The 26,860-nt window shown below is 42.2% G+C and overlaps 1 protein-coding gene, 1 non-coding gene and 1 pseudogene across 5 annotated transcripts in view; all 3 read left to right on the top strand.

Moving 5' to 3' along the window:
• Window positions 1–24,317, top strand: part of LOC113933991 (phospholipid-transporting ATPase FetA-like) — a 118,428-nt gene extending 94,111 nt beyond the window's left edge. For 2 of the 3 annotated variants that reach the window (XM_027614402.2, XM_027614403.2), the window contains 14 exons: window positions 4,985–5,150; window positions 8,283–8,471; window positions 9,176–9,291; window positions 12,081–12,245; window positions 14,121–14,232; window positions 15,628–15,733; window positions 16,073–16,220; window positions 16,772–16,955; window positions 18,410–18,690; window positions 20,066–20,149; window positions 21,507–21,752; window positions 21,938–22,076; window positions 23,074–23,204; window positions 23,301–24,317. In XM_027614402.2, coding sequence (XP_027470203.2) covers window positions 4,985–5,150; window positions 8,283–8,471; window positions 9,176–9,291; window positions 12,081–12,245; window positions 14,121–14,232; window positions 15,628–15,733; window positions 16,073–16,220; window positions 16,772–16,955; window positions 18,410–18,690; window positions 20,066–20,149; window positions 21,507–21,752; window positions 21,938–22,076; window positions 23,074–23,204; window positions 23,301–23,492 — 2,259 coding nt within the window. In that variant the 3' untranslated portion in view covers window positions 23,493–24,317. The remainder of the gene's footprint in view (window positions 1–4,984; window positions 5,151–8,282; window positions 8,472–9,175; window positions 9,292–12,080; window positions 12,246–14,120; window positions 14,233–15,627; window positions 15,734–16,072; window positions 16,221–16,771; window positions 16,956–18,409; window positions 18,691–20,065; window positions 20,150–21,506; window positions 21,753–21,937; window positions 22,077–23,073; window positions 23,205–23,300) is intronic. The other variant, XM_027614404.2, reaches the window with a different exon arrangement.
• Window positions 1,603–3,497, top strand: LOC118356169 (annotated as a pseudogene). Its single transcript, XR_004819497.1, has 2 exons — window positions 1,603–1,688; window positions 2,999–3,497. The product of XR_004819497.1 is annotated as a 60S ribosomal protein L17-like (transcript).
• LOC113935247 lies at window positions 15,265–15,371 on the top strand. Its single transcript, XR_003523986.1, has one exon. It is a non-coding gene; the product is annotated as a U6 spliceosomal RNA (small nuclear RNA).
• Window positions 24,318–26,860: the final 2,543 nt, after the last annotated feature.

Here is a 26,860-nt window from a genome sequence, read left to right as displayed (position 1 = left end):
ATATGGGGACTTCCTGTACTTCTGCTCAATTTTTCTGTAAACCTAACACTATTCTAAAAAAAGAGTATTAATTTAAAATAAAATAAAATACATAGTTAGAATAAATAAAATAGTAAAATAACCCTTAGCCCATTAACCAGAGGTAACCACTAATAATAAATTTTTATATTTTATTTTTATTTTTTTTAAAAGCACTTAGAACCATTCTTGCATTACCCTCTAACCATTATCTGTCTCCATCAGTCCAAAATACTGAGTATCAACCATATGTCAGATTTTGAGTAAATGCTAAAGGTTGGAGAAAAACAAAAGAGACATGTCCCTCCCTTCAAAGAATTGGCAGACATATAAGTAAACAGGCAATTACAGAGGTCTCTAACTCCTCACCTTTCTTTCATTCTTCAATCAACTCTCTGTAATCAGACTCTGTCCTATCATATCCACTGAAACTATCCTAGCCAAGGTCACTAATGACTACTTGCTCTTAAGTCCTTACCCAACTTCTCTGCAGATTTTAACACATAAACTCCACTTTTTCTTAAAGTTTTCTTGTCTGTTGGTTTCTTTTAAATAACTCTCTTCTTGTTTTTTCTTTCTGTCTAATTGCTTTTTCTCATCAACTTGGCCATAGGGGCTGATGTTCTCCAAGGCTCTCTTACTGAACCTCTTCCCCATCTGTATAGTCTCCCTGAATAATCTCATGTATTTACATAGCTTTAACTACCACCTACTTACTGATGACCTCCAAATCCATCTATCCAAGGAATCCTTTGTAGTTCCCTCCCAGCCATGGCCAAGAATAAAGATATGTTATGAAAACTATCTATGGCTATGTCATAGCATCTCAAGGAGTTTCCTCAGTTACCACCTCTACCCTCCATTCTGAATCCCCTTCCTCTCACCTGATAATCCCCAGTTTCCATCCTATTGTCTAGTACCTGGATTTGCCTTTCACCCTTACTTAACTGCTTGTTTGGCTTTTGGTTTCAGAATTTTCCATGAATGCTGCCTCTCAGATAATGCTGTACTGCAGCTCCAAGCCTGCCCTGCCTCACTCCTGTATGCAGCCAGGTCTAATGTTCTCAAACATTACTTGTCTGGAAGGGGAGATTAGAAAATAGCTCAGATCTCTTACTCAAAACTATATATGCCTGCTTTCATTACTACCTGTAAGTCCTTCAAGTATCTCCAATTCAGCCGGTTAAAAACTTCCTCCTGACAGGTATCCTATCTCAGTGAATGATCTTACCATCTATCCAGGACCCCAGTTAGGAAATATAAAATTATTCTTAACTCTTTCCCTCTGTCACCTCTCATATCATGTGTCAATTCTAGCTCCCTATATTTTCAAACCATTCCCTTAATTTAATATTTATTGTCACTACATCATTTCTCTTATGAATTACTGAATAGCCTCCTAACAGGTCTCTGTGCTTCTCATCTTGCTAGTTCTAGTATATTCTGCTGCTACCAGAGGACTTTCTCTGACACATATCTAATTACACATCACTTCCAGCAAAAAAATTGCTATGACTCCCTATTGCATATAAGATGGTAACGCAGGGCTCTCTGCCCCTAAGAGGCCTGAGGTGACCTCTGAAAATGGTTCGCTATTAGCTTGACCCAGAAAACCCTACGCAATCATGTAAATCAAGAGGTTCAGATCTTTGTGTTCACATTAAGAACACATGTGAAGGACCTCTTTCACTATTTCTTGTAGGGCTGGTTTTGTGTTTGCAAATTCCTTTAGTTTTTGTTTGTCCTGGAAGCTTTTTATCTCTCCTTCTATTTTCAATGATAGCCTAGCTGGATATAGTATTCTTGGCTGCATATTTTTCTCGTTTAGTATTCTGAAGATATCATGCCAGTCCTTTCTGGCCTGCCAGGTCTCTGTGGATAGGTCTGTTGCCAATCTAATGTTTCTACCATTGTAGGTTACATATCTCTTCTCCCGAGCTGCTTTCAGGATTTTCTCTTTGTCTCTGAGACTCATAAGTTTTACTATTAGATGTCGGGGTGTTGACCTATTTTTATTGATTTTGAGAGGGGTTCTCTGTGCCTCCTGGATTTTGATACCTGTTTCCTTGCCCACATTACTGAAGTTCTCTGCTATAATTTGCTCCAATATACCTTCTGCCCCTCTCTCTCTTTCTTCTTCTACTGGGATCCCAATTATTCTAATGTTGTTTCATCTTATCGTATCGCTTATCTCTTGAATTCTGCCCTCGTGATATGTAGTTGTTTCTCTCTCTTTCTCTCAGCCTCTTTATTTTCCATCATTTGGTCTTCTATATCGCTGATTCTTTCTTCTGCCTCATTTATCCTAGCAGTTAGTGCCCCCATTTTTTATTGCACCTCATTAATAGCCTTTTTGATTTCGACTTGGTTAGATTTTAGTTCTTTTATTTCTCCAGAAAGTGTTTCTCTAATAACTTCCACGCTTTTTTCAAGCCCAGCTAGTATCTTTAAAGTCATGATTCTGAACTCTAGGTCCGACATCGTACTAATGTCAGTATTGAGTAGGTCCCTGGCAGATGGTACTACCTTTTGTTCTTTTTGCTGAGGTGATTTTTTTCGTCTTGTCATTTTGTCCGGAGGAGAACTGATGAATGAGAGAACAGAATGCTAACAGGTTAACAATGTCTCCAGCAAATATACTCTATACAAATCAGAAAAGACCTGAAACCAGGGGACAAGAAAGGGAAAGAAAGAAGAGAGAAAAAAAAAAGGAAAAAGAAAAAGATAAAAACAAAAAAAAACAGAATATGATCAAATATGATCAGGCTAGTGCATAGATCAGTGCCACACAGTAGCTTTTGGGCATATTTTGGTCTGTTAGAAGAAAGTGCCTGCTAAAATTTTAAAGGAAGAAAGACTTATATATGTACAAAATAAGGGTTGATACAATGAAGGGATGGCAGATGACTGTAAAGATGAAAATTATAAAAGATTTTATAAAAGGAATTGATAAGAAGTTGTTAAAAAAAAAAAAGTACACATGTGAAACTGCCCAGGCCATCAAGAGTTTGCATATCCGAAAAGCCACCATGTATCTGAAAGACATCACTTTACAGAAGCAGTGTGTGCCATTCCATCGCTACAATGGTGGAGTTGGTCGGTGTGCCCAGGCCAAACAGTGGGGCTGGACACAGGGTCAGTGGCCCAAGAAGAGTGCTGAATTTTTACTGCACATGCTTAAAAATGCAGAGAGTAATGCTGAACTTAAGGGTTTAGATGTTGATTATCTGGTCATTGAGCACATCCAGGTGAACAAAGCCTCCAAGATGTGGCGTAGAACGTACAGGGCTCATGGTTGGATTAACCCATACATGAGCTCTCCCTGTCACATTGAGATGATCCTTACTGAAAAAGAGCAGATTGTTCCTAAACCAGAAGAGGAGGTTGCACAGAAGAAAAAGATATCCCAGAAGAAACTAAAGAAACAAAAACTTATGGCCTGGGAGTAAATTCTGCAGAATAAATGCAAATAAAAATAAAAAGAGAATGTTGGTGGCCTTTTATTATTAAACATATTTCAAGTATCTTCGAAAAAAAAAAAGATGGTAACACAGGATCTACCTCATGCCTACCTCTCCAACTTTTCTCTCATCACTCACCAGCTTCCAGTTTCAAAGAGTGTGCCAGTGTAAGAGCCCAGTTCTAGAAAAGCCTCAGGAGATGCTACATAATGAATTCTCTTAAATTACTGAACCCACAAACTTTCCAGAGCCCATGAGTCTGTGGTTGGCCAGGTCTGGGGCCTGGTTCTGGACCTAACCATACTTCCTCACTGCTATGACAAAACGCCTTCTAGATAGGATATAGAAAATAGCCAATATAGGGGCACCTGGGTAGCTCAGTCAGTTAAGCATCTACCTTTGGCTCAGGTCATGATCCCAGAGTCCCAGGATCAAGCCCTGCATTGGGCTCTCCACTCAGCGGGGAGTCTGCTTCTCCTTCTCCTCCTGCTCCTTTTCTCTCTCACTCTCTCTCTCAAGTAAATAAATAAAATCTTAAAAAAAAAAAAGAAAAGATCCAATATAACTCACTACAAACTTACCTTTTCTGGACATAGCACCAACCAGGAGAGTTATATCTATACTTGACATACCAGGACCCAGCACAGGTAGCACCACAACTACAAAGAGCTGGAGAAATATCCTTGAGAGTTCTGGTATGGATTGGAGAAGTCTGTTATTAACATGACACTCCAGAATGGGGACAATAGAGTCTCAGGGCCAAATTGAGTCATCTTTACCCAAGATGGTCACTAAAAACCTGGCTGAAATGGAGAATTAGAGTCAATATCTAAAGGAGCCAGGAAAATGTTAGTGAATATTAGGTCCATGAAGGGTAGAGGCAGGAAGGAACCAGGTATGCTGACAGGTCAAGTAAAATGGCTTAAAATTAAGTCTGTGATCAACAGGTATGTACTGAAGCTTCCTTGTTATACACCCGTGCCTCTATCTTGCAGTTTTCCTCTCTAGCCACCTGTGGGGTTAAATAGAAGTAGTCCAACACAGTGATATCACTGTACTTAGGGCTCAGTTCCCTTCCCAGCCCCCAAATCAGACAGAGGATAGCCAGAGACAAAATTTTTTCCAGACACCATTTACTATTATGGAGCAATTACCCCCTCATATCCTCAGGTTTGATTACCATGGATTTGGGACTTGGAAGAGTAGAGCCTGAAAATGGCCATTGGTCATTCAGGGTAGCTGGGGAAGAAAGGGGGCAAGAAGGGTCTGCCAGACAGTGTTCAGCATGTCTCCTGTGGGATAGATCTTTTCTGGCCCAAGTGAATGGATGGTCCAGAGCTACAAAGGCCTTAGAAACCAGCCAGAGTCTCCTCCATTTATCTTGATTTTCTCTTCCCATCCTCCTCTTAAGAGTTCTCATCACATTCCAGAAGTTGTCCCCAAATAGACCTTCTTTAAAGTGTCAGGCTGCCACTGAGAAGTTTGTTCTGGCTTATATGTTCCAGGAAACAGAAAAGGTCGACTTCTCCTACAACAAACTGGCTGATCCTAAGTTTTCATTTTATGACAAGACTTTGGTAGAAGCAGTGAAAAAGGGAGATCGCTGGGTGCACTTGTTTTTCCTTTCACTCTCATTGTGTCATACTGTGATGTCAGAAGAGAAAGTGGAAGGTGAGGAGGGGCCCGAGGACTCATTGACCGAGAATATGTCATAGAATCTAGGATGGCTACAGATGGGGTTGGTTTGGTATCATTTGTAATGGCTTAATCTAAGAGCTTTCTAATAGGGAGCGTTGTCCAGCAGTGGGATGGATAGGCAAGTATCCTGTGTGATGGATAGTCACTGGAGCTACTCAAGTAGAAGACAACCTCTTAGTCTTAAAGAAGATTCAGTCATTGGAAAGGGGTCAAACTTGATGCTATCTAGGGGGCTTCTGATCCTGAGATTCAGCAATGTTTGGTCGCAGAGTCTATCTGAATTGTCCCCAAGATCAGCCCCATTATCTCTGACAAGACTTCCTGAAGGATGAGTTGAGTTGTCCTCTTGTTGCTTCACAATTTCATGGTATCCCCACATATCCTAGTTTCTTTTGTAACCAAATATGACTATGACATCCATGAATTTACTTAAACCTCTTTTAGAAACAATGAATGAGAAATGACATTAAAAACTAAGAAGGCTTTTGGACCATTTGGGTGGCTCAGTCGGTTGAGCATCTGATTCTTGGTCTCAGCTCTGGTATTGATCTCAGGGTCATGGGTTCAGGCCCCACATTGGGCTCCACACTAGGCATGGAGCCTACTTTAAAAAAATATTAAGAAGGTTTTCTTTTTTTTTTTGGTAACAAACAAGAGTTTAGGCAACCAAATAAATCATATGCTTTAAAATTAATGTAATTTAATTTAATACTACTACTATTTTCAAATATTTGTAGTATTAAATTCAGAGTGAATCACTTAGCTTCCCAGGATGAGAGTTTCAAATATTAAAATACTTTAATATAATATAATACTACTACCCTTAGTAGCACCTTGTATATATACTTTAATATAATACTACTACCCTTAGTAGCACCTTGTATTTGTATATCACTTTACAGTTTTACAAATTGCTTGCTTTTTTTTTTTAAGATTTTTAAAAATTTATTCATTTGAGAGAGAGTGAGAGCATGTGGACAGGGGAGGGTCAGAGGGAGAGGGAGAAGCAGACTCCCCGCTGAGCAGGGAGCCAGACGTGGGGCTCCATCTCAAGACCCCAAGATCACAACCTGAGCCAAAGGCAGCCGCTTAACTGACTGAGCCACCCAGGCGCCCCAAATTGCTTACATTTATATCATCTCCCACAATCTTCACAACAGCCCTCTTAAGTAAGCAGAACAAGAAAAATGACTCCAGTTTTATAGAAAGGGAAACTGAAGCTAAAAGAGATTAAATGACTTGCCTAAAATCTTATAGTTAAGAAGGCAGAGATAAGAACCCATCTCAGGTCCCCTCCCTCTTCAGGAGCTTTGTATTACTTTCACCAAACTTTACTTTGCTGCCCACCACAAAAATAATAATAATAATAATAATAAAAATAATAAAAAGAACCCAAATCTCATGTCTCCTGGTGCCATGAGATCCTACGCCACCACAGGTGTCTCCAGAGCTGACATTCTAATAAGTTGCTATTATTTGAAGCATATTTGGAATTGTCTTTGTTTATTGCCTTAAGTGACAAGGTAGGAAACAAGAAAATAGTCTTACTGTCCTAAAGATACATCTTATATCTGACCTAAAATTATATGTCCCATGTGCCTTATTAACAAGTGTAAGACTCTGATGATGCATAATTCTTTTTAAAAATCAAATTGACCTTCTGAAGAGAAATAATCCAAAATATACCTCAGGTTGTGGTGATATTGTAAAGGAGGAGTTATGCATTTTTCAGTGCTATGGTGTTTGCATTCATCAGTGCAGTTTTTTGTTCCATTCTCTTTATGACCAAAATAATTTGAAGCAGTTATTAGAATACAGTAGTTCGTGATGAGAAAAAAATAATAGATGTCACAACTGAGGAGTGAATTCAAGGTTTTTCTTTTTTTAAGATTTTATTTATTTGAGAGACAGAGCGTGGGCACACAAGCAGGGAGGGGGCAGAGGGAGAGGGAGAAGCAGACTCCACACTGAGCAGGGAGCCCAACGCGGGGCTCAGTCCCAGGACCCTGAGATTATGACCTGAGCCAAAGGCAGATGGTTAACGGACCGAGCCACCCAGGTGCCCCTCAAAGGTTTTTGTTGTTAACTTTCTGAAGTGTTTCTTCACAATCTAGGAAAGTATTTTTTCAATAGTGGACACTGAAAACTATGAGTTAAAATTACCTTATAATGGCAAAATGGGAAAGAATAAATTTTATTTCACTCTGCTGTAAAAAAAATTCAAGAGGAGTTACAGAAATGTCTTGAGTAATATAAGATTGACGGACTGATTCAACAGAGTGAATCACTTAGCTTCCCAGGATGAGAGTTTCAAAGGTGACAATATTCACTTATATATATATATATTTTTAATTGTTTATTAAATCATCAGTCTTATTATCATCAATCCTATTATCCTATTCTATATGTCCTACCCTTATTGTCCTACCTTATATGAGTGTTCATCAAAGTATAGCCAGTCTTGGGGCGCCTGGGTGGCTCAGTCGTTAAGCATCTGCCTTCAGCTCAGATCATGATCCCAGGGTCCTGGGATCGAGCTCCGCATCGGGCTCCCTGCTCCGCGGGAAGCCTGCTTCAGCCTCTCCCACTCTGCCTGCCTGTGTTCCCTCTCTTGCTGTGTCTCTGTCAAATAAATAAATAAAATCTTAAAAAAAAAAAAAAAAGTATAGCCGGTCTTATATAGGAGCAGTTTACCCAGAACAACCTGCTTGAAACTCACCCAGGAGATTTGTTAAAAATTCAATTTCCTGAGCCCTCCTCCAGTATTTTGTGATTCTGGATTCAGTAAGTTTGAGTAGGGCCCAGGAACCTGCATTTTTAACAAGCCCTCTGACCCTTTACCCACCAAAATCAGAGAGTGAACTATGTTTTGTTCATTTGTGTATATTGCCTGTACCATGTTCCTCTATAATACTAACTCAGGTCTGTGAAATCAGTTGGAAATATTGGAAAGGAAAAAAAAAAAACTGACCTGTATGCAACCTAGCTTTTTAGAGCCAAACTTGTGAGGAAGTTTGAAGAAAAATGTTCCCTCTTGGGGTCTATCTTTATATAAGCTGGGTTGACTCCAGCTGCACATCTCTGTGGGCCCCTCTCTCCTGCCAGGTAAGCTGATGTACCAGGCTCAGTCCCCAGATGAAGGTGCCCTTGTCACTGCTGCCAGGAACTTTGGCTTTGTGTTCCGTTCCCGCACATCTGAGACGATCATGGTAGTTGAAATGGGTGAGACCAAAGTCTACCAACTGCTGGCTATTTTGGACTTCAACAATGTACGCAAGAGAATGTCTGTTATTGGTAGGTGCCCCTCTTAGTCAGTCCTCTCCCCTTATTTGTCTTTCATACACATTCACACATTGACTTTCTCTTTTATATACACACAAATGTGTTCTCCCACTCACATGCCTTCTCAAAGGTATCATACCTCAAATACAATACATAGCCATTCCTACTTTCTCCCTCACATACCCTGTATATTTTCTCTTTGGGAGCTTGCTACCATATACTTCTTTAGTGTTCCTGGATAGTGTCTTGTCTGAACTCCCAAAGCCAAGATAAGAATAGAGAATTAACCCATAAAGCCTGAACCTGGAGTAAGAGATAGGGGCAGACAATTAAGGGAAATTCATACTCTCTTATTCTCAATTAGGTTGAGCCTCAGACTGAAGAGGAAGAAGGTCATTCTTCATTCTTGGTCCTTACTAGGTATGGGCCTTGGTCTGGAACTTGGACTTGGGGAGCTTAATATGATTCTGCATCAGAGTCTTCCAAGATGAGATTGAACTCATGGAAGAACTGGTTGCATAAGGTCTCTTCCCACTCCCACCAGCCTTTACTAACTGCATCATTTGTCCTCTGTGACCACTCAATGAGTGCTTTGCCCCCAAAAGAATCGGAAACAAATGTCGCGGGAACAGCCTCATGCCATCCCTCAGTGGCCCAGACAAGTTCTTGTAACAATGGGCCTATATGGTTACTCTGCCCAATTTGTGTATCCTTAGTGAGGACACCTGAAGATCGAGTAATGTTATTCTGCAAGGGTGCAGACACCATCCTCTGTCAGCGGCTCCATCCATCCTGTAGGTCCCTCAGAGATGTGACCATGGAACATTTAGATGTAAGTGTATAGGTTGCAGGGGAGGGAAGCTGTGGGTGGTTCTTTGTACATGGATTATGAATCCACATATATGTCTTTGTGTCCATTGTAACCTTCATACATTGCTGATAGAAATGTAAAATGATGCAGTCAGTCTAAGGGATTGAGCCACCCAGGAACCCCCTGATGCAGTCATTTTAGAAAACGGTCTGGCAGTTCCTGAAGAAGTTAAGCATAGAGCTATCATATCACCTAGCAATTCCACTCCTAGGTATATTCCCAAGAGAAATGAAAATATACATCCTCACAAAAACTTGTACACAAATGTTCATAGCAGCATTGTCAATAATAGTGAAAAAGTAGCAACAACCCAAATGCCCATCAAGAATGGCATAGATGAATAGGTAAAATGTGGTATATCTAAACAACAAATATTATTCAGTCCCAAAAAGGAATGACATACTGATACATGCAGATGAGCCTTGAAAACATTACATTAAGTGAAAGAAGCCAGTCACAAAAGGCTACATATTGTATAATTTCATTTATATGAAATACCCAGAATAAGCAAATCGGTAGAAACATGTAGGTTAGTGGTTGCCAAGGGCTAGGGGAAAAGAGAATGGGAATGACTGCTAATGGGTACAGGGTTTCCTTAGGGAGTGATGAAAATGTTCTGGAATTAGATAGTAGTGATGGATGCACAACTTTAAGGGTATAATTTTTTTAACCACTGATTTGTATACTGTAAAAGTATGAATTTTATGATCTATACATTATATTTCAGGTTTTCAAAAAAAGTCCGTGAAGTATCCCACACAGTTCTTATGTCCTATAGTGTTCTTATGTCCTATAGTGTTTCCCAGAAGCCACAGTATTTTTTATGGGCTAGTCTGAAAAACTTATCTTTTTTTTTTAAGATTTTATTTATTTATTTGACATATAGAGTCATAGCAAGAGAGGGAACACAAGCAGGGGGAGTGGGAGAGGGAGAAGCAGGCTTCCCGCTAGCAGGGAGCCTGAAGTGGGGTTCGATCCCAGGACCCTGGGACCATGACCTGAGCCAAAGACAGACCCTTAACGACTGAGCCACCCAGGCACCCCTGAAAAACTTACCTTTTAACGTTCCAGAACACATGAATTAGGGTATCTTCTCAGAGAGCATTTCCACAGGCTGGCTCCAAAGGGGGTCATAAAATTGTTTCAGATCTTTTGACCTGTGTCCTGCTACCCACCTTAACAGACACCCATAATAAAGCCTGACTACACTACAATCTATTAACCACAGATGATAAACTTGTAAGAGTGAGGCTTATACTCAGGAGTCAAGATTCAAAAACTCTTACAAAAGCACAGCTCCAGGCCCTCTAAGACAGGAATCAGCAAACAGGTCATATAAAAACAAGCAGCAGTCAGGATTTGCTCACCACATAGAAAAGAAAAAAACACAAGTAAGGGGTAAGTAAGAAATAACTTCAACCACAGACTGCTAAATTATTTGTTGAATGAATTAAGAATCTGTCTGTGTTAAACCTTGTTTAATATCCTATGCAAGATCAGTTTCTGTCATATCTCTTCCTTCTAAGAAGTCTCTGAGATCTTCTCTCAGGCTTCTTTTCATAGCTTCATCTGCTAATAGTACAGAGGTTTAAGAGATGGCATTCCGTACATATATTGTTTTATGTTCATTTCACCTGACAACTAATGTCAAACACCGAGGAGTTTCACAGGGAACTAAGAGCAGAATATCAGGATGATAAAATTCTTTTTCTCTTTGCTCTTATAATGCCAAAGTGAATTATTTTGAAGCTCACTATAACAGTGATCATGTAGAATTTTTATTCATGTGCAATTCTCAGGACATAAAATCTTCTAACTCATCTTCAGTTGGATATGAGTTCTGCCCTAAACTACACACACTCTCACTCAGATCTCCTTATGATCAAGAGTATACTTTACAAGATAGTTAACTGTGGTTAGTTGGGATATACTGGTGGTCACAGAGCAAAAAATGCTAACTCATCCAGAGAGCATTTCCACAGTGCCTCATTAACACAGTTGGCTGTGGCTAATCAACTGAGCCAATCAGCTGTAGACAAATATACAAGTGTGTGTGCTTTTGAGGGGCCTGTTGGATGCTTGAAGGAAGGCAGGGAAAGAGGAAAATAAAATGAATATATGGGGCGCCTGGGTGGCTCAGTCAGTTAAGTGTCTGCCTTCGGCTCTGGTCATGATCCTAGGGTCCTGGTCAGGCTCCCTGTTCAGCGGGGGAGCCTGCTTCTCCCTCTCCTGCTCCCCCTGCTTGTGTTCCTGCTCTTGCTATCTCTCTATCAAATAAATAAATAAAATCTTTTTTTAAAAAATGAATGTATGGTTGTAAAAGATAGTAAGTCCTTTGAGTATGTTTTATAACAACTCCTTTTTACTTTAGTATTCCATTCTCATATTACAGACATCATTATCCTCTCTGTAAGCAGTGAATTATTATCCCAGTTTTACAACAAAGAAATCTAGAAGCCTTGATTTTTCCCAGGGTCACACAACAAATTATCTAACTACAGGTAAAAGCTAGAACTTTCTATATTTCAGAAGTACTTTCAAACTTTGCCCCCAGCTATGCTGGCGCCACCTTTAGGACATTTTGCTGAGAAAGCTCAATGGTTGTTTTGTGGTTAAGCTAGGTACTAGCCCCATGGTACTAATCACTAAATCCTATTTTGCAGGCAAATGGGTTGGTGGGGTCAGTCTGCTTTTTCCTAAACTCAGCCCTCACCCAGCCCAGGCCTACTCAGTGCACACACGTCTTGCAGGATTTTGCTGTTGAAGGCCTCCGCACCCTCATGGTGGCCTACCGAGAATTGGATAATGCATTCTACCAGGCCTGGAGCAAGAAGCACAGTGAAGCATGCCTGTCTTTGGAAAATCGGGAAGATAAAATGTCAGATGTCTATGAAGAGATCGAAAAAGACTTGATGGTTAGTGTGAGGAAGCCAGGAACAGATTGCGGGCAGGATTGGGGGTGGCAGTCAGCAGACTGAGCAGAGCAAGGTCTCTGAAAGTGGCTTCCAGCAAATCAATAGGTTCAGGCTCTCCGGATACAAGATACTGGAATCCAAGCTGATTCAGGATGTCCCGGATCTTTGAAATCCATAAATCATGGGGCGGGGGGGGAATGTACTAGTTATAAATTTTATCCCAAAGCTGCTCACAGAAGCTAAGTAATCTGGGAAAAATGAGGATCTTAATAATACACAGATTAGATTATCCAGAACTAATTGATGGAAATATTCACTCATTCATTCAACATATTTATTAAGTGCCTTCTGGGTGCCAGGCATGTTTTAAGCCCTGAGCATGTAGCAGCAGACAAAACAGACAAAAAAGTAACATATATAGTATGTTAGATAATGAAAGTGCTATGGGAGAAAATAAACCCAGGGAGAAAGCTAAGGAGTTATCAGCATATGCATGAATGTTTTGGAGAGGGCAGAGTATAGTTACTATTTTATACAGGGTACTTAGTCTTCACTTAGTCTGAGCAGAAACCTGAAGAAGGTGGCAAGCCAAACAGATCTCTGGGGAATTAGCTTTCCAGACAGAGAGAATGGCATGAGTGGAAGCCCTGAAACAGGAATAGGCCTAACTTGTTAGTTGAACAGCAAGTCAGCTAGTGTGGCTGATACAGTATAAGTGAGGAGGAGTGAATAAAAGGACATGAGACAGAGAAGTAGTAGAGTGCCCTCATAGGCCAGTATAAGTACTTACAATGAGATATGGAAAGCCATTGAAGAATTCAACCAAAGAAGTGATGTGATAGCTTTTTTTAAAAAGACTTACTTGTTCGTTTATTATTTATTTATCTGAGAGAGAGAGAGTGTGTGAGCAGGGGGAGGAGCAGAGGGAGAGGGACAAGGAGACTCTGCTCTGAGTGCAGAGCCAGACATGGGGCTTGATCCCAGGACCCTGAGATCATGACCTGAGCCAAAATCAAGAGTCAGACACCCAACTGACTGAGCCACCCAGGCACCCTGATGTGATGGCTTTTAGAACAGTCACTCTGGCTGCTGTGTTGAGATTATACTAGAGGGGAGCAAGGACAGACCCAGGGAGACAAATTAGAAGATAGTTGTAATAGTACAAGTGAGAGATGATGATGGCTTGGACCAGATAGAAGTAGTGGAAGTGGTGAGGAGTCATCAAATTCTGTACATTTTTTAAAGGTAGAGCCAACAGAATTTGCTAATATATTAGATTATAGGATATGAGAGAAAGAGAAGTTAAGAATGACCCCAAAGTTTTTGACCAGACTGATACAGGCTGGCTCTGCTATTAAAAGAGAAATTGCTGATACCAAATGGGAAAACAGAAATTCCAAAGGTCACACATTTCCTTCCATCATCAGTTCTGTGGTTAGTATTTCTAATCTGTCCTTCTGGAGGCCTAGCAGAAATCAGCCAATTGTTTGTCCATCTGTCAGTTCCTCAGACTGAGTCCTGGTGCCCATCCCTATGGTCAACACTGGAAAGCCAGGAAGTGTGCTGTGAAGCAAAAGAGCAGTGAAAGTATGTTGAGAAACAGATGGTTTAGAAGTGGCACAGGGCTTCATGTATGACTTGGGCAAGTCTTTTCCCTCTTTGATCCCTAACATTCTGTGTCTAAATTTGATTTATGTGGTTGACAACTTGCATCTGTTGAGAGGCAGAGGGTGCTGAATTTTATACCATTTGGATCCTCATGTCAGGACAGAGCCAGCTTGCTAAAGGATGATGAGGTGCCCGCTGAGTTGTTGGGTAGCACTAAATGCTGTGACATTCCGCCTTTTCCTCACTCACTGCTCTCTCTGTTCAAAGCTGTTAGGGGCCACAGCCATAGAAGACAAGCTGCAGGACGGTGTACCTGAGACAATCACCACCCTGAACAAAGCCAAAATTAAGATGTGGGTCTTAACTGGAGATAAGCAAGGTAAGGGGAAGCTCCTCACTTGACCAGTCCTCTTTTCTGTCCACCTTAGCCATTTCTTTTATTTTGTGTCTTCTTTTTTTCTTAGCCATTTATTTAACAAATACCTTATAATCCAGGTCACGTCCTTACAGGACACCTTCACTCCTAGTCTTGTACACAGTTTTCTAAGAGTATACTTTATGCTGGATTCTGTATTAGGCAGTGGGGACACAGAGATGATTCAATCAGACATGACCCCTGTCATCCAGGAACCCACAAGCTAAAAACTTTGGAAGTACCTTTGACTGTACCCTCTCTATTGTCCCAAAGACTCATTATCTCACCATGTCCCACCAAGTCTTCTGAAGATGCCCTTGACTGCGCCACCACCCTAGTTCAACCTTTGTCCCCTGTTGATTGTACTTGTGCAAAAACTTCTGATTGCTGTCTCTTGTCCTTATTGATTTCAGTGTAGCCTACTTACAACCATCAGCTTAATCTTACTAAAATATATTACTTTTATATGTTATTCCTCTGCTCAGAAACCTTCAGAAACTTTATGTAGTAAAGTCAGACTCCACTCTCTGAGGTCTTGATAATCTGTAACTACCTACATAGAGCATCCTGATGTGACCATTATCTTTAGTGTCCCAAACAATCCAGTTCCTACTCTAGGGTCTCTGTTTGGGTTGTGTACCCATTTGAAATCTTTTTTCCTTCCCCTAAACGAGTCTTACTCATCCTTCAGAGTCTTTTCCCAAGAAAGTTTCTATGACTTTCTATGCAATCTCTCCTCTGAATTTTGATACCACTTGCAGTGAGGGATCAGGATTTAATTTTTGTAATTTTTTTTCCTTAGTATGAATTTAGTCCAAATTCCAGAGTTCTTGATGTAAAGAAAAGACCATAACCGAAACATATCCCAGTCCCCCATAAAATCTGGCATAAAAGCAGGCACAGGGAAATACATCCTGACTGTTTGGAGAAGTGGATACAGAGTGGAATTGTTGTAGGAAATAGGGGAAGGCCCTGTTGGAAGGCTAAGGCAGAATGGTGCTGGCTTCAGTGGCACATATACTAAAATTAGAATGATACAGAGAAGGTTAGCATGGCCCCTGCACAAGGATGACAGGCAAATTCATGAAGTGTTCCTTGTTAAAAAATGAAAGAAAAAGAAAAACTAAGCCAGAATGATCCTAGTTATTGATAAGTAACTCACAAGTCTGTACTAGGCTGACCATTCCTGTGTGTTTGAATATGGTCTCCACTGACTCATGGAAAACATACTTTGACTGCATCCATGGCAAATGTGGACAAATGGGCTCTGCTGCCCACCATTAGTGCCTATGTATGTATACACTTTTGTAAAGACCCTGTCCCAGCCAAAATGTCGCCAGTGTTCCCCCTTCCCTGCAGAGACTGCTGTAAACATTGCCTATGCCTGCAACATATTTGATGATGAAATGGATGGGATGTTCATCGTGGAAGGCAAGAATGATGAGACTGTTCGGCAAGAGCTCAGGTACAGATGGGAGAACTGCCACAGCTCTTCATTTAGTATGACCCCCACACTGTTGGAAGGAACAAAGAAGAAACGGAGAAGGGGAAAACAAAAAACCTAAAATATTTGAGATAATTTTGGGAAGATGCTTTACGGCTCAAGGAGTTGGAGAAGTGTGGTGTGTGGACGGTCAGGGACCTGAGACAATGGCAGTTCTCAGGAGGCAGCCGAGTTTGAGATCCTGGCTGGGGCTTTGTAGAGGCTCTGTATCTACCTTGCCCGCTTTCATTCTGGGACACTTTTACTTTCCTAAGTTCTGGGGCTTTCAGTCAGACATTAACTACTACTCTTGGCTTTCAGGTCAGCAAGGGTCAAGATGAAACCTGAGTCTCTACTGGAATCAGACCCAGTAAACACTTACCTCACCACGAAGCCCCATATGCCCTTCAGAGTACCTGAGGAGGTGCCCAATGGCAACTATGGCTTGATCATCAATGGCTACAGTCTGGTGGGCAACACAGAGCTACAACTCTATTCTTTTCTCCCAAGGAATTTTTTTCCTAGGTCCAGCCCGCTTCAGGGAAATTTTAAGACCCCTTGTCTATTTCATGAGTCACCTTTTTCCCCTCTCTTCTGGTGCCCTTTCCTGACAGACACTTCTCCCTACCTTTCTCTAGGCAGGAATAATGAGGAAAGAGAAGCCAAGAGCATGTTCCTTCCTTATCCAAATTCTTCACTACGATGTGGCCTATCAGTTAGGGGAAGAGGGAAAGCAAACAGAACCAGGTCCTCTAAAAAGTCACTTGGCCTTATAGCCCAGTTAACTTATTTGACCCAGTGAGAGAGGCTGACCAGTTTCCCATTGGAGGCTGGATCAGATATGAGGATGCCTAGAACTGACTTGGGGACTTAGCCTCCCTCAGGAGTGGAGCACCTGGGAGCCACTCTGCCTGACCTATGTAGTACAGGAGAGTATGGATATGGGGAAGGGCCTAGGAAGATCCTGTCCTGAGAGCCTTTTGGGGCAACCTGAAATGTGGGTGTGTCCTGGTACTGCAGGCCTATGCTCTAGAAGGGAACCTGGAGTTGGAACTGCTGCGAACAGCGTGCATGTGCAAGGGGGTAATCTGCTGCCGAATGACACCCCTTCAGAAGGCCCAAGTGGTAGAGCTGGTGAAGAGGTACAAGAAGGTGGTGACACTGGCCATCGGGGATGGGGCCAATGACGTCAGCATGATCAAAGGCATGTGAGGGTTGGGGGACAGTAACCTCCAACCAAAGGCTTGCCCTTTCCTTCCTCCATGGGCAAAAACCAACCTGGGTGGCACTGTGTTGTTGGTTCACACTCCTGCATATCATATGTATTATACATTTATAATGTACAATATAATGTACTACTTACAACCTAATTCATGCTCCTCTATACCTGCATTCCCCCTTATTTACACCTGTATACATCAGTCCCTATGCAGACACACACACATATTCAACTTCATGCACTTAACACACACAGACACAAATATGCCTTATTCTTACAGGAATAAGAACATATGCATATATTCACAGAACAGGCCATGCAACTACCATACCATCTTTCCAAGATGGTATCAAAGCCTACATAAACAACCACTGGGCAAGAGTCATAGTCTGTTCCTTTTTTGAAGGCTGTATGCCTGAGCAATGTTAGGCAGAAGACAGGACTGCTCAACCAGGGAATTAGCTATGAGGCACAATGTAAGGATCTCTTCTCCCCTGAGGCAGTGTTCATGAGAACTTGCCCTGACTCCCCTGGCTGGAGGAGAATAGCCAACTTACTAATGCTTTGGACCAACAGAAGCAAATGGCTGAAACTAGTTTTAATTTCAGCTGAGTATTGTTAGCTTTCAGCAACTTGTGGTTCTATGAAATATGGACAACATCTAGAGGTCCTGTAGTCCAACCTCTCTTCCCATCCAGGAAAGCAACTTGTGGTTCTATGAAATATAGGAAACACTAGCAGACATTCTACCCTCGGCTTTAATACTAGAAAGTGTTCTTGCTCTTTTCCTCACTTTCTAGAACTTCTCTGGTTTTTAGGGCCTTAAAGGTTTCAACTATTCCATTAAGCATTGCAATAGGTATATACCAGAAGATCAATGAATTTACCTTATACTACAACAGACTAATTAAAACATTTAAGAACTTCGGTCTTATTTTCCATCAAGTATAATCCCTGTTTTATCCAGAAAAAGTCATTTTAGGCCTCTTGAAGAACTTGCTTCTCACTAACAAAGTATGTACATCACTTATTTCCTCCTAACAGTTGGATTTTAGCTCTTTAGATAAACTTTGGTAATTAAATATTAATTTAGATTGACATCCATCCTGCATCTTTAATTGATGTAAGTGGCTTCAAAAGATAACAAGAAATCTTTACCTCAGCATCTAGAGAGCAGGAAAGAGCCTAGATGGCTATAGTAGGTACAAAGACCATCCAGGAGAGCTTTCTAGTACTAGCCATGACAGGCATTCCTGAGTGGCAGCATCCAAAACAAAGTGCAGATGAAGGAGCTGTTTTCTGACAATCCACTAAGGAAAAGGGCAATCCACTACAGAGAAAAGGCTCCACTTAGTGTGTGCCATTTTGAGCTGGGTGGTGTTTTCCAATGTAAAATAATTTATACAACATGATCTCAGCCTTTCTTTTACACTTCCCAGGCTGGGAGCCCAACAGACAAGCTCTATGGTTGAGAAGCTTCTGGGATTTCTTTGCAGCTGCCCACATTGGGGTTGGCATCAGCGGCCAGGAGGGAATGCAGGCCATGCTCAACAGTGACTACGCCTTCTCCCAGTTCCACTATCTTCAGCGTCTACTCTTGGTCCATGGCCGCTGGTCCTATAATCGCATTTGCAAGTTCCTCAGCTACTTCTTTTACAAAAACTTTGCCTTCACCCTGGTGCACTTCTGGTATGCCTTCTTCAGTGGGTTCTCTGCACAGGTAGGAGATCAGGTGGTATTCCCCACTCTGGTCAGCTGGGTCTTCTTTACTCACCCCCACTTCAGCCATCTCAGACCCTTTTTCTTTTCTAGAGACCAATGTATGACATATTGCCATCCATCCATAAAGCTCCTCACATGGGGGCACCTGGGTTGCTCAGTCAGTTAAGCATAAAGGTCCTCACCCATGCTGATCCCATCTCCTAACCTTACATTTAACCTTAGATTTCCAAACCCTAACTTTTCTGGCTTGGCTCTGACTTGGACTTGACTCCTACCTCCAAAACTCTCCCATAAGATATTTCACCTTTTACCTGACATGGAGACCTAGTTTCCAAACATAAATAATATGGGAAAATGCTTGGATCTGGGAGGTATTTTTAGCATCCAAAACAATTTTTATGGAACAGGCTAAGCCTCAAGGGGCCTCTGAGTCTTGCCAGACAGGCTAGCTATGGTGTTCACCTGTAGCCATACTTCAGACACAGCTTCCCTTACTTCTACTTCCCCACCCCGACACCCCTTCTCCCTGCCCCAAACATACACTGTTGTTGCTCTAATGAATTAATTCCACATTTGAGTATGAAATCTCCCCGACAGTAGTGGGGAAAAGTGGCACCTGGATTTTGATGTTCTACGAGGAATCCCTTTTCCTATGAGAAGTTTTTCAGGGTTCTCAGATTCCCAAGAAAGACCACCTCAGGAATGATTATGTTGGGAAATACCTACTACTTTTGTGGCCTTGGGCTCTGGGGGAAACAGACTGTTCAGCGGAAAGTAGTAGACTTGTATACCCACAGTGTGTAACAAAGCCATTTTAGTTTGTGAGAGGTGTATGCATATGTGTGTGTTTTGCTGACCCCTTGTGGCTGGTAAAGGAGCCCTCTTTGGACCCCAGGATGGAGCATCTAGCTAGGAAAGGGTCATTGAGTCTATTCTACTTACCAATGTTAGAAAGTGTCCATGTTATAGAAGCTACTGAATGCCATAAATCAGATAAAAGAACCCAGAGGCTTACATGCCTGAGAGTGCAGGGGTACAGCTAGCATTCCCTAGCAGGCACTCTGGATCTTTTCTGTGCAAGGATGGGCAGTGCAGGTCATGGTAGGGTTGGTCCAAATCAACCTTGTAGGGTTGGTCACAAACAAGCTTGATGTGGCCTTGCCCCAGCCTGGGACCCAGGGTTCTAACTAGAGTAGGACCAAATAGAGATGGGGGTCAGCCTTCTCTGTCAGATTTCTGAAATCCAAATCCTGCCCTAGGTTAGTGTAGTGATGGGTAGGTGGGGGCCAGAAGGACCTCTATTGAACCTGGGAGGTAGAGCTGGGGCTTTAGAAAAGAGAGGAATCTAAGAAATCTCCTTGGTACTCTCCTAGACTGTTTATGATACCTGGTTTATCACTTTCTACAACCTGGTCTACACCTCCCTCCCTGTCCTGGGCTTGAGTCTGTTTGATCAGGTAAGACCAGCAGCAAGCCTCTTAGTCAGGGCTAAAGCCCCTGGGCCCTTGAGGAGTATTCCCAAGAGTGGGGAGGACAAGAGCTGAGTTCTACTAAGTCAGCTGTAAATGGAATAATGTCTAGAACAAGGAAGGGAGCTCATCACCTGGAGAGGTATCATGGATAAAGTAAAGAATTTTCCTTTACAGAGAATAATCATCAGTTTTAGAAATCCAAGTTTTCCTGTGTCAATTTTGTTTTTGTAGAGAGAAACATAGAAATTGTGCTTTATAGTAAATTGAGTGTGCATGAAAGGTAGCGAAAGGAAATAAGAGTTATTGGAGAAAGACTAGGTAAAGCAAGGGGCTTCAAGAAAGGAGAGATCCATATAGAGATGATAAGCCAATGCAGGGTGGCCTCGTTGAGAGTCCTGAATGCCAAGGCATGGGAATGTGGGTATAATATTTTGAGTCATAGGGAGTCAGCCTATGGGATATCATCTGTCCCTGTCAGAAATTTCCTGGGCATTGGGGATCCTAGTACCATACCTCTCCCTCCTCTTCTATCCCAACCTCTAGTCTTGGGCACAATAAATAGAAAAGAAGCCTCCAAAGAGGAATAAAATAGCTGAAAGAGGACATCATGGGATCATGGTTCCTGGTCTCCATCAGGGTAGGAAGTAAAATTCTCCCCAAGGTAGCTGCTAGCCACAGAGCAACAAGAGAGATGAATTGTGTCCTATGAAGCTTCAATTGGCTAATTCTAGGGATCCACAGCCTCTCAAAAACAAGCCCCAAGCTTTGTTATCCCAAGTTTCAGATTTAGGAGATGAAGATGATCCAGTGGCATTCACATAGAGAAATCCTGTCACCTGAGTTCACCGGTAGCTATGGGAATGGGAAGAGCATCACAGAACATGGAAACCTCCATGTGACTAGCTGGTCCCCATTGGCTTCCCCTCTCCTTTTATTGGCTTTTGACACAAAAAAAATATTCAACTAAAGGAACACTTAAAACTGGGGACTCATGTACCAACTGCACCCCATCCCAAGCTCCCATCCTCCCTTCCAGCTACCTCCAACCAACCCTAATTACCCCCCATCTCCCCTATCCTATCTGCTTCTAGGTCCTTACCACCACCTTGACCTTCTCCTAGCTTTCTTCCACTACCTAGATCCCTTGCCTTGAGTATAGGACTTCAGGAAGGGTCTGTGGTCACTGCTCTGTTCTCTGGTTCCACTTCTCAAGTAATCCATGAGGAAGCTCCTAGGCAGCCTGTCAGCAGATGAAGTGAGGAGGGAAACTTCTACTCTGATGGAGATGGGACCTTCTATGGAGAGACCCTGAGCCTTCCTCCTTACCCTCTGGTACTTCCAGGATGTGAATGAAACGTGGAGTCTTCGCTTCCCAGAGCTGTATGATCCAGGCCAGCACAACCTCTATTTCAACAAGAAGGAATTTGTGAAGTGTTTAGTGCGTGGGATCTATAGTTCCTTCGTGCTGTTCTTTATCCCTATGAGGTCCATGCACAACTCAGTGCGCAGTGATGGGAAAGAGATCTCCGACTACCAGTCCTTCTCCCTGATAGTTCAGACCGCCTTGCTGTCCGTGGTCACAATGCAGGTGTGGCTGGGGGAGTGGAGGGAGGGGTTGGTGAGGGAGGATTGGTTGGGGAGCCTGTCTGGAAGAAAGGGAAAGAAGGTGGGAGGGAAAGCAGGAAGGGATCATTCTCCACTGCGGACTGGAGAAGGGAGGTGGCTGATATGTCCCAGGCTGTAGAGTATTGCACATAAGAGAGTGCTTTTCAGATTGCCCTGGATACAACCTACTGGACGGTGATAAGCCACATCTTCACCTGGGGCAGCCTGGGTTTCTACTTTTGCATCTTAATCTTCCTGTACAGTGATGGCTTGTGCCTAATGTTCCCCAACGTCTTCCAATTCCTAGGTAAGGCTATGCCCACCCAGTGTGTGGCAAGGAGGTGGGGGATAGGGTTGGGAAGTGTGAACCAAGTACATTTGTTTAATAAATGTTCACTGAGCAGTTATTACTATGTACTAGGCTCTGTGAATATAGATAGGAATAAGACATGGTCTCTGCCCTAAAAGGACTCAAAATCTAGCTAGGGAAATATTTTACCCATTAGATTTTCTAAGATATTTTCAAATTTCTTATCTAACTTAATCTTTACAAGCATCCTATGAGGTAGAAAGGGCAAGAATTATTAGCACCATTTTAGAGACTGAAGGTTTTTAAAAATTAAATTACTCAAATCTAGCTCTCCTGGTTCCCAGTCCAGTATCCTTTCTACTGTGGCATACTGCCTTATTGTCTCCCGTATTAATTTCCCTACCTTTCATTCTACTTTGATGGGAACAAAATACAGAGAGGACAGGTAATAGGTGTAGCTGCCTCTCACCTCTCATCAAGGCACTCATTTTTCCCCTCCAAAACCCTGTATCCCATTTTTGTGTCCAGGCCAATGTTCCAGGATTCCTATAACCTACCCCCACTCTCCTGCCCAGCCCAGCCTTTAGAGGCATGTGAATTCCCCGTGACTTTAGTGGTACAAAGGACCTCACTGTAATTCTGCACTTATTTTTTTTTTAAGATTTTATTTATTCATTTGAGACACAGAGATACAGAGAGAGAGAGAGCATGAGCAGGGGGCGAGACGAGGGAGAGGGAGAAGCAGGCTCCCCGCTGAGCCAGGAGCCCAATGTGGGGCTCGATCCCAGGACCCTGGGATCAGGACCTGAGCCGAAGGCAGACAGTCAACCACCTGAGCCACCCAGGTGCCCCTGCATTTATATTATTAGGAAACTTAATGGTCTCCAAAACAATAATTTCCTTCTTTGGAATGGAGAGGTATCTAAGTTCTGGATGACAGTCCCCTTCCTCTAGGCTCTGGTTCAGCCGCCCTTTCCCACCTCATTGTTTACAGGTGTGGCCAGGAACACTCTGAACCTGCCACAAATGTGGCTGATTATTATCCTCAGCGTGGTCCTCTGTATTTTGCCTGTGATTGGGTACCAATTTCTCAAGCCACTATTCTGGCCTGTCAACGTGGACAAGGTGAGTGCAACAAGGAATCTACCCAGATATAATTTATGGCCCTCTTTGCCTTTGCCTCTGTGGATAAAAACCCTGTCCTCCATGCTCTGACTATAGATTATGGACAGAATTCATCTTTGCAAGAGACCTCCACTGCCACCCCCTACCCGGACCAAACTGAAATACGCAAGCTCTCGACGTTCTGCCTATGCATTCTCCCACAAACAGGGCTTTGGGGCCCTCATCACTTCAGGCAAAACAATGAAGGACAGGGTATTCAAGAAAAACAGCTTTCCTTTTAAAAAGTAGAGGCCCTTAGGGAAATCCCAAAGGAATCAGTCATTGCTCTTCCTCCCTTTATTACACAACTGAATAAGGATGGATTTAGAGCCCCCGGGAAACTAACAGAAACCTGCCCTTCTGCGCTCACTCCAGGGACTCAGCCTCTTCGTTTCCTAGAAGGTTGTGCCCAGGAAGGCAAGGAAAGGTAAAGAAAGAGCCTCCAGATATCTGTCAGAATTGCAGCATTTCAAGAAAAAGTGACATCAGGCTTCCCTTCCATCAACCCTTCCAAGTTTTAATCCAAACAAGCAAATATGGAAGTGGTGAGTGAAGAGGGGCAATGTGGGAAAGAGAAAAAAAATATATGACCTAAGAATCTTACTTTGGTCCCTGTTTCCCACACCCAGAGCAACCATAAACCTTGCCAGGGCCCCACACAAACATATCCCATCCAGACACCCTTCTCAGGTTTATCTGGGGGCTTCAGGGTAAGTCTTTTGCTGGCCCTATGTCTCAAAAGAAGGAGGCAGCTATGAAAAGTTGGTCATAAAAAGCTGAAGGAGAGTTCCTGGAACAAAAAAAAAGAGGAGCTGGTTCCTGCCTTGATAAGACAGCTCAAGATTTTGCCTTCTTCCCCTCTCGTTGACCCCTTTTACCCAAGAACTGACACCTTTTCAGGCTTCAGAACTGGGAGAGGGAGACTGCTGGGGATGTTTAAAAATCTTTTCTTGAGAGGGTATAAGCCACAATTGATGAACATTTGTCTTCATTCCATAAAATTACTTTGAGAAGAAATTGTTTGTACTTGGGAAATTGTTTCTGAGAGGTATATGGAGTAATAAATTGCTTATTTTGGAGTGGAGAGATGTGTATGATCTGTTGGATCCCAGTGACAACAACGTCCAAGCAATATCATTGGCCCACAGATCCCCACTGCCTTCCCCACCCTCTTTCTCTTCTTCTTCAGCTCCACTGCACTTTTCTGCCCTTTGTTGCTAAACTCTATCTTGGCCTCCGTATGACCACATCCTTTAACCATATAGCTTTATCCCCTTTACACACCTTAAATATTGGTTCCCAAAGATTAGTACTAGGTTCTCTACTTATCTTAGTATGCTTTTCCTGAGTGACTTCATCCACCAACAGAAAGAAGATTCTAAACTCTCTTAGATCTTTCTTAGAACCAGATCCATTTATTAAACTGATTCTGAAATCCTTCATTTAGTTGAATCCTAGGAAATTCACACTCAATCCACCAACCTGTATTAATCATTTTCCCCCAAAACTTCACCCAGGATGCTGTCACCATCATCCCAGTCACCCAAGGCAGTGATGGAAATCATCCTATACTCTTCCTCTAGTCTGATGTCTAGTAGGTCATCAAGTAATGTAAACTCTGCCTCTTTATTATTTCTTGTTTTTGGTTCCCTCCATTATTACTACTCTTGTTCAGACTTTGATCATTTCTCATCTGAATTACTGCATAAAATCTCCCCCAACTCACGTTCCTCGTTTTCCCCTATCTATAGCATCACCAATACTACTTCCAGAGTAATCTTTATAAATAGCAAAATTGATCATGTCAAACCCCAGCTTTGCACTCTTTAGTGGCTTCCCATGCCTTCTATATAAACCTAAAATTTGGACATTTTATTATTGGACCCTCTCTAGCCTTGCCTTCCACTACTCCCCTATCTGTATTCACTCCAGCCACACCACTTCTGGTCTTCATGTCATCAAACATGTTATTCTCATATCCTAAAATGTTTTCCCTCACCCCTTTCTTCATCTAGCGAACTCCTAGGCACCCTTCAAAACTCAGAATAGTTGGAACTAGATAGAGGTGATGGTTGAAAAACATTATGAATGTACTAAATGCCACTGAATTGTATACTTTAAAATGGTGAATTGTATGTTATGTGAATTTCCCCTCAATTTTTTTTGAAAGATCAGATTAGGCAGTCTCTTCCAAGATCTTCCCCTAATTCCTCAGTGTGATTTATATACCTGTCCTATTTATTTACTTGCTTCCCAGTGCATAACTCTCTCAGTGACACTTAATCACAGGGCATTGAAATATACTTGATTCCATTGATATACTTGTCTATTCACAGCATATAATAGGACTTTAGTAAATGTCTGTTGAATGAATGAACACAGGAAAGCATATCTGCTTCTCTGCCTGGTTTTCTTCTTTCCTGAACAGCATCACCACCCACTAGCTCAAACCAGAAACCTGGACGTCTTTCTGGACTCCTCCCTTTCCTTCTTCTTATCCAGTCCATTCTTTACCAAGTTACATATACGCTATCTTAGAAATGTCTTCAAATCTGTCCCTTACTGTTCATCCCCAGTCCCACTGCTTTCATCATTTCTTGTCTAGATTATGGCAACATCTTCCTCTTTGGTCTCCCTGCCTCTGACTCTGCTTCTTTCCAATCCTTTATCCATACCACAGAGAGTGACCTTTCCAAATACAAATCAGATCATGTCATTTGCCAGCTTAAAATCCTTTAATGACGCATCCTCGCTTTCCTACCTGGGTGCTACCTACCTCTCCAGCTTTATCACCACTTTTCTTTTTTTTTTTTTTTTTAAGATTTTTATTTATTTATTTATTTGAGACAGAATGAGAGAGAGAGAGAGCACATCAGAGGGGGGAGGGTCAGAGGGAGAAGCAGACTCTCCGCCAAGCAGGGAGCCCGATGCGGGACTCGATCCAGAGACTCCTGGATCATGACCTGAGCCAAAGGCAGTCGCCCAACCAACTGAGCCACCCAGGCGCCCTATCACCACTTTTCTGATGCATATGTTCTCATTTCTGCCATATCAACCTATTTGTAATTCCTCAAAGATTCCATTATCTTCAGAAGCCTCTGTGCTTTGGCTCTTTGTATTCTGTCCTCTTAGAATAAACTTCCCTCCTTTGTCTAGTGAATGTCTAACTGCTCTTCACTCTCAGCTTTGGTCAATTCCTCTGGGAGGCTTCACTGACACCCAACCTCCTATTCTGAGTTGGGTGCCTCTTCCTTGCACCAGACCTTCCTTATATGAGACCACCTTGTACGTTTCTCTTATTTTCAGTTCCCAAGATTTGAATGTATTATCACTCACATGCCTATTTTCGTTGTGATTTACTTCTCTGTCTTCTCTACTAGGCCATGGTGATCTCCTTGAGGACAAGAATTTTGTTTCATTATTGTATTAAGTACTAGCACTTAGATTGTTAATGTTTTTCAGTGAATGAGTAAATTAATATTATCTACTAGTTTTCATTTGTCCTAAACTTGCCTCTTACCCCTGTCCTTTCAAAACGAATCTTATCCTTTGGTATCTAGTGCTCAGTTATACTTTAGAGGTCTGTTTTTATGAAACATGGCCACTCATGGTCTCCC

This window comes from Zalophus californianus, chromosome 13 (assembly GCF_009762305.2).
Source record: "Zalophus californianus isolate mZalCal1 chromosome 13, mZalCal1.pri.v2, whole genome shotgun sequence".
NCBI classification, from domain to species: Eukaryota; Metazoa; Chordata; class Mammalia; order Carnivora; family Otariidae; genus Zalophus; species Zalophus californianus.
This window is presented reverse-complemented; position numbering and strand designations above follow the sequence as displayed.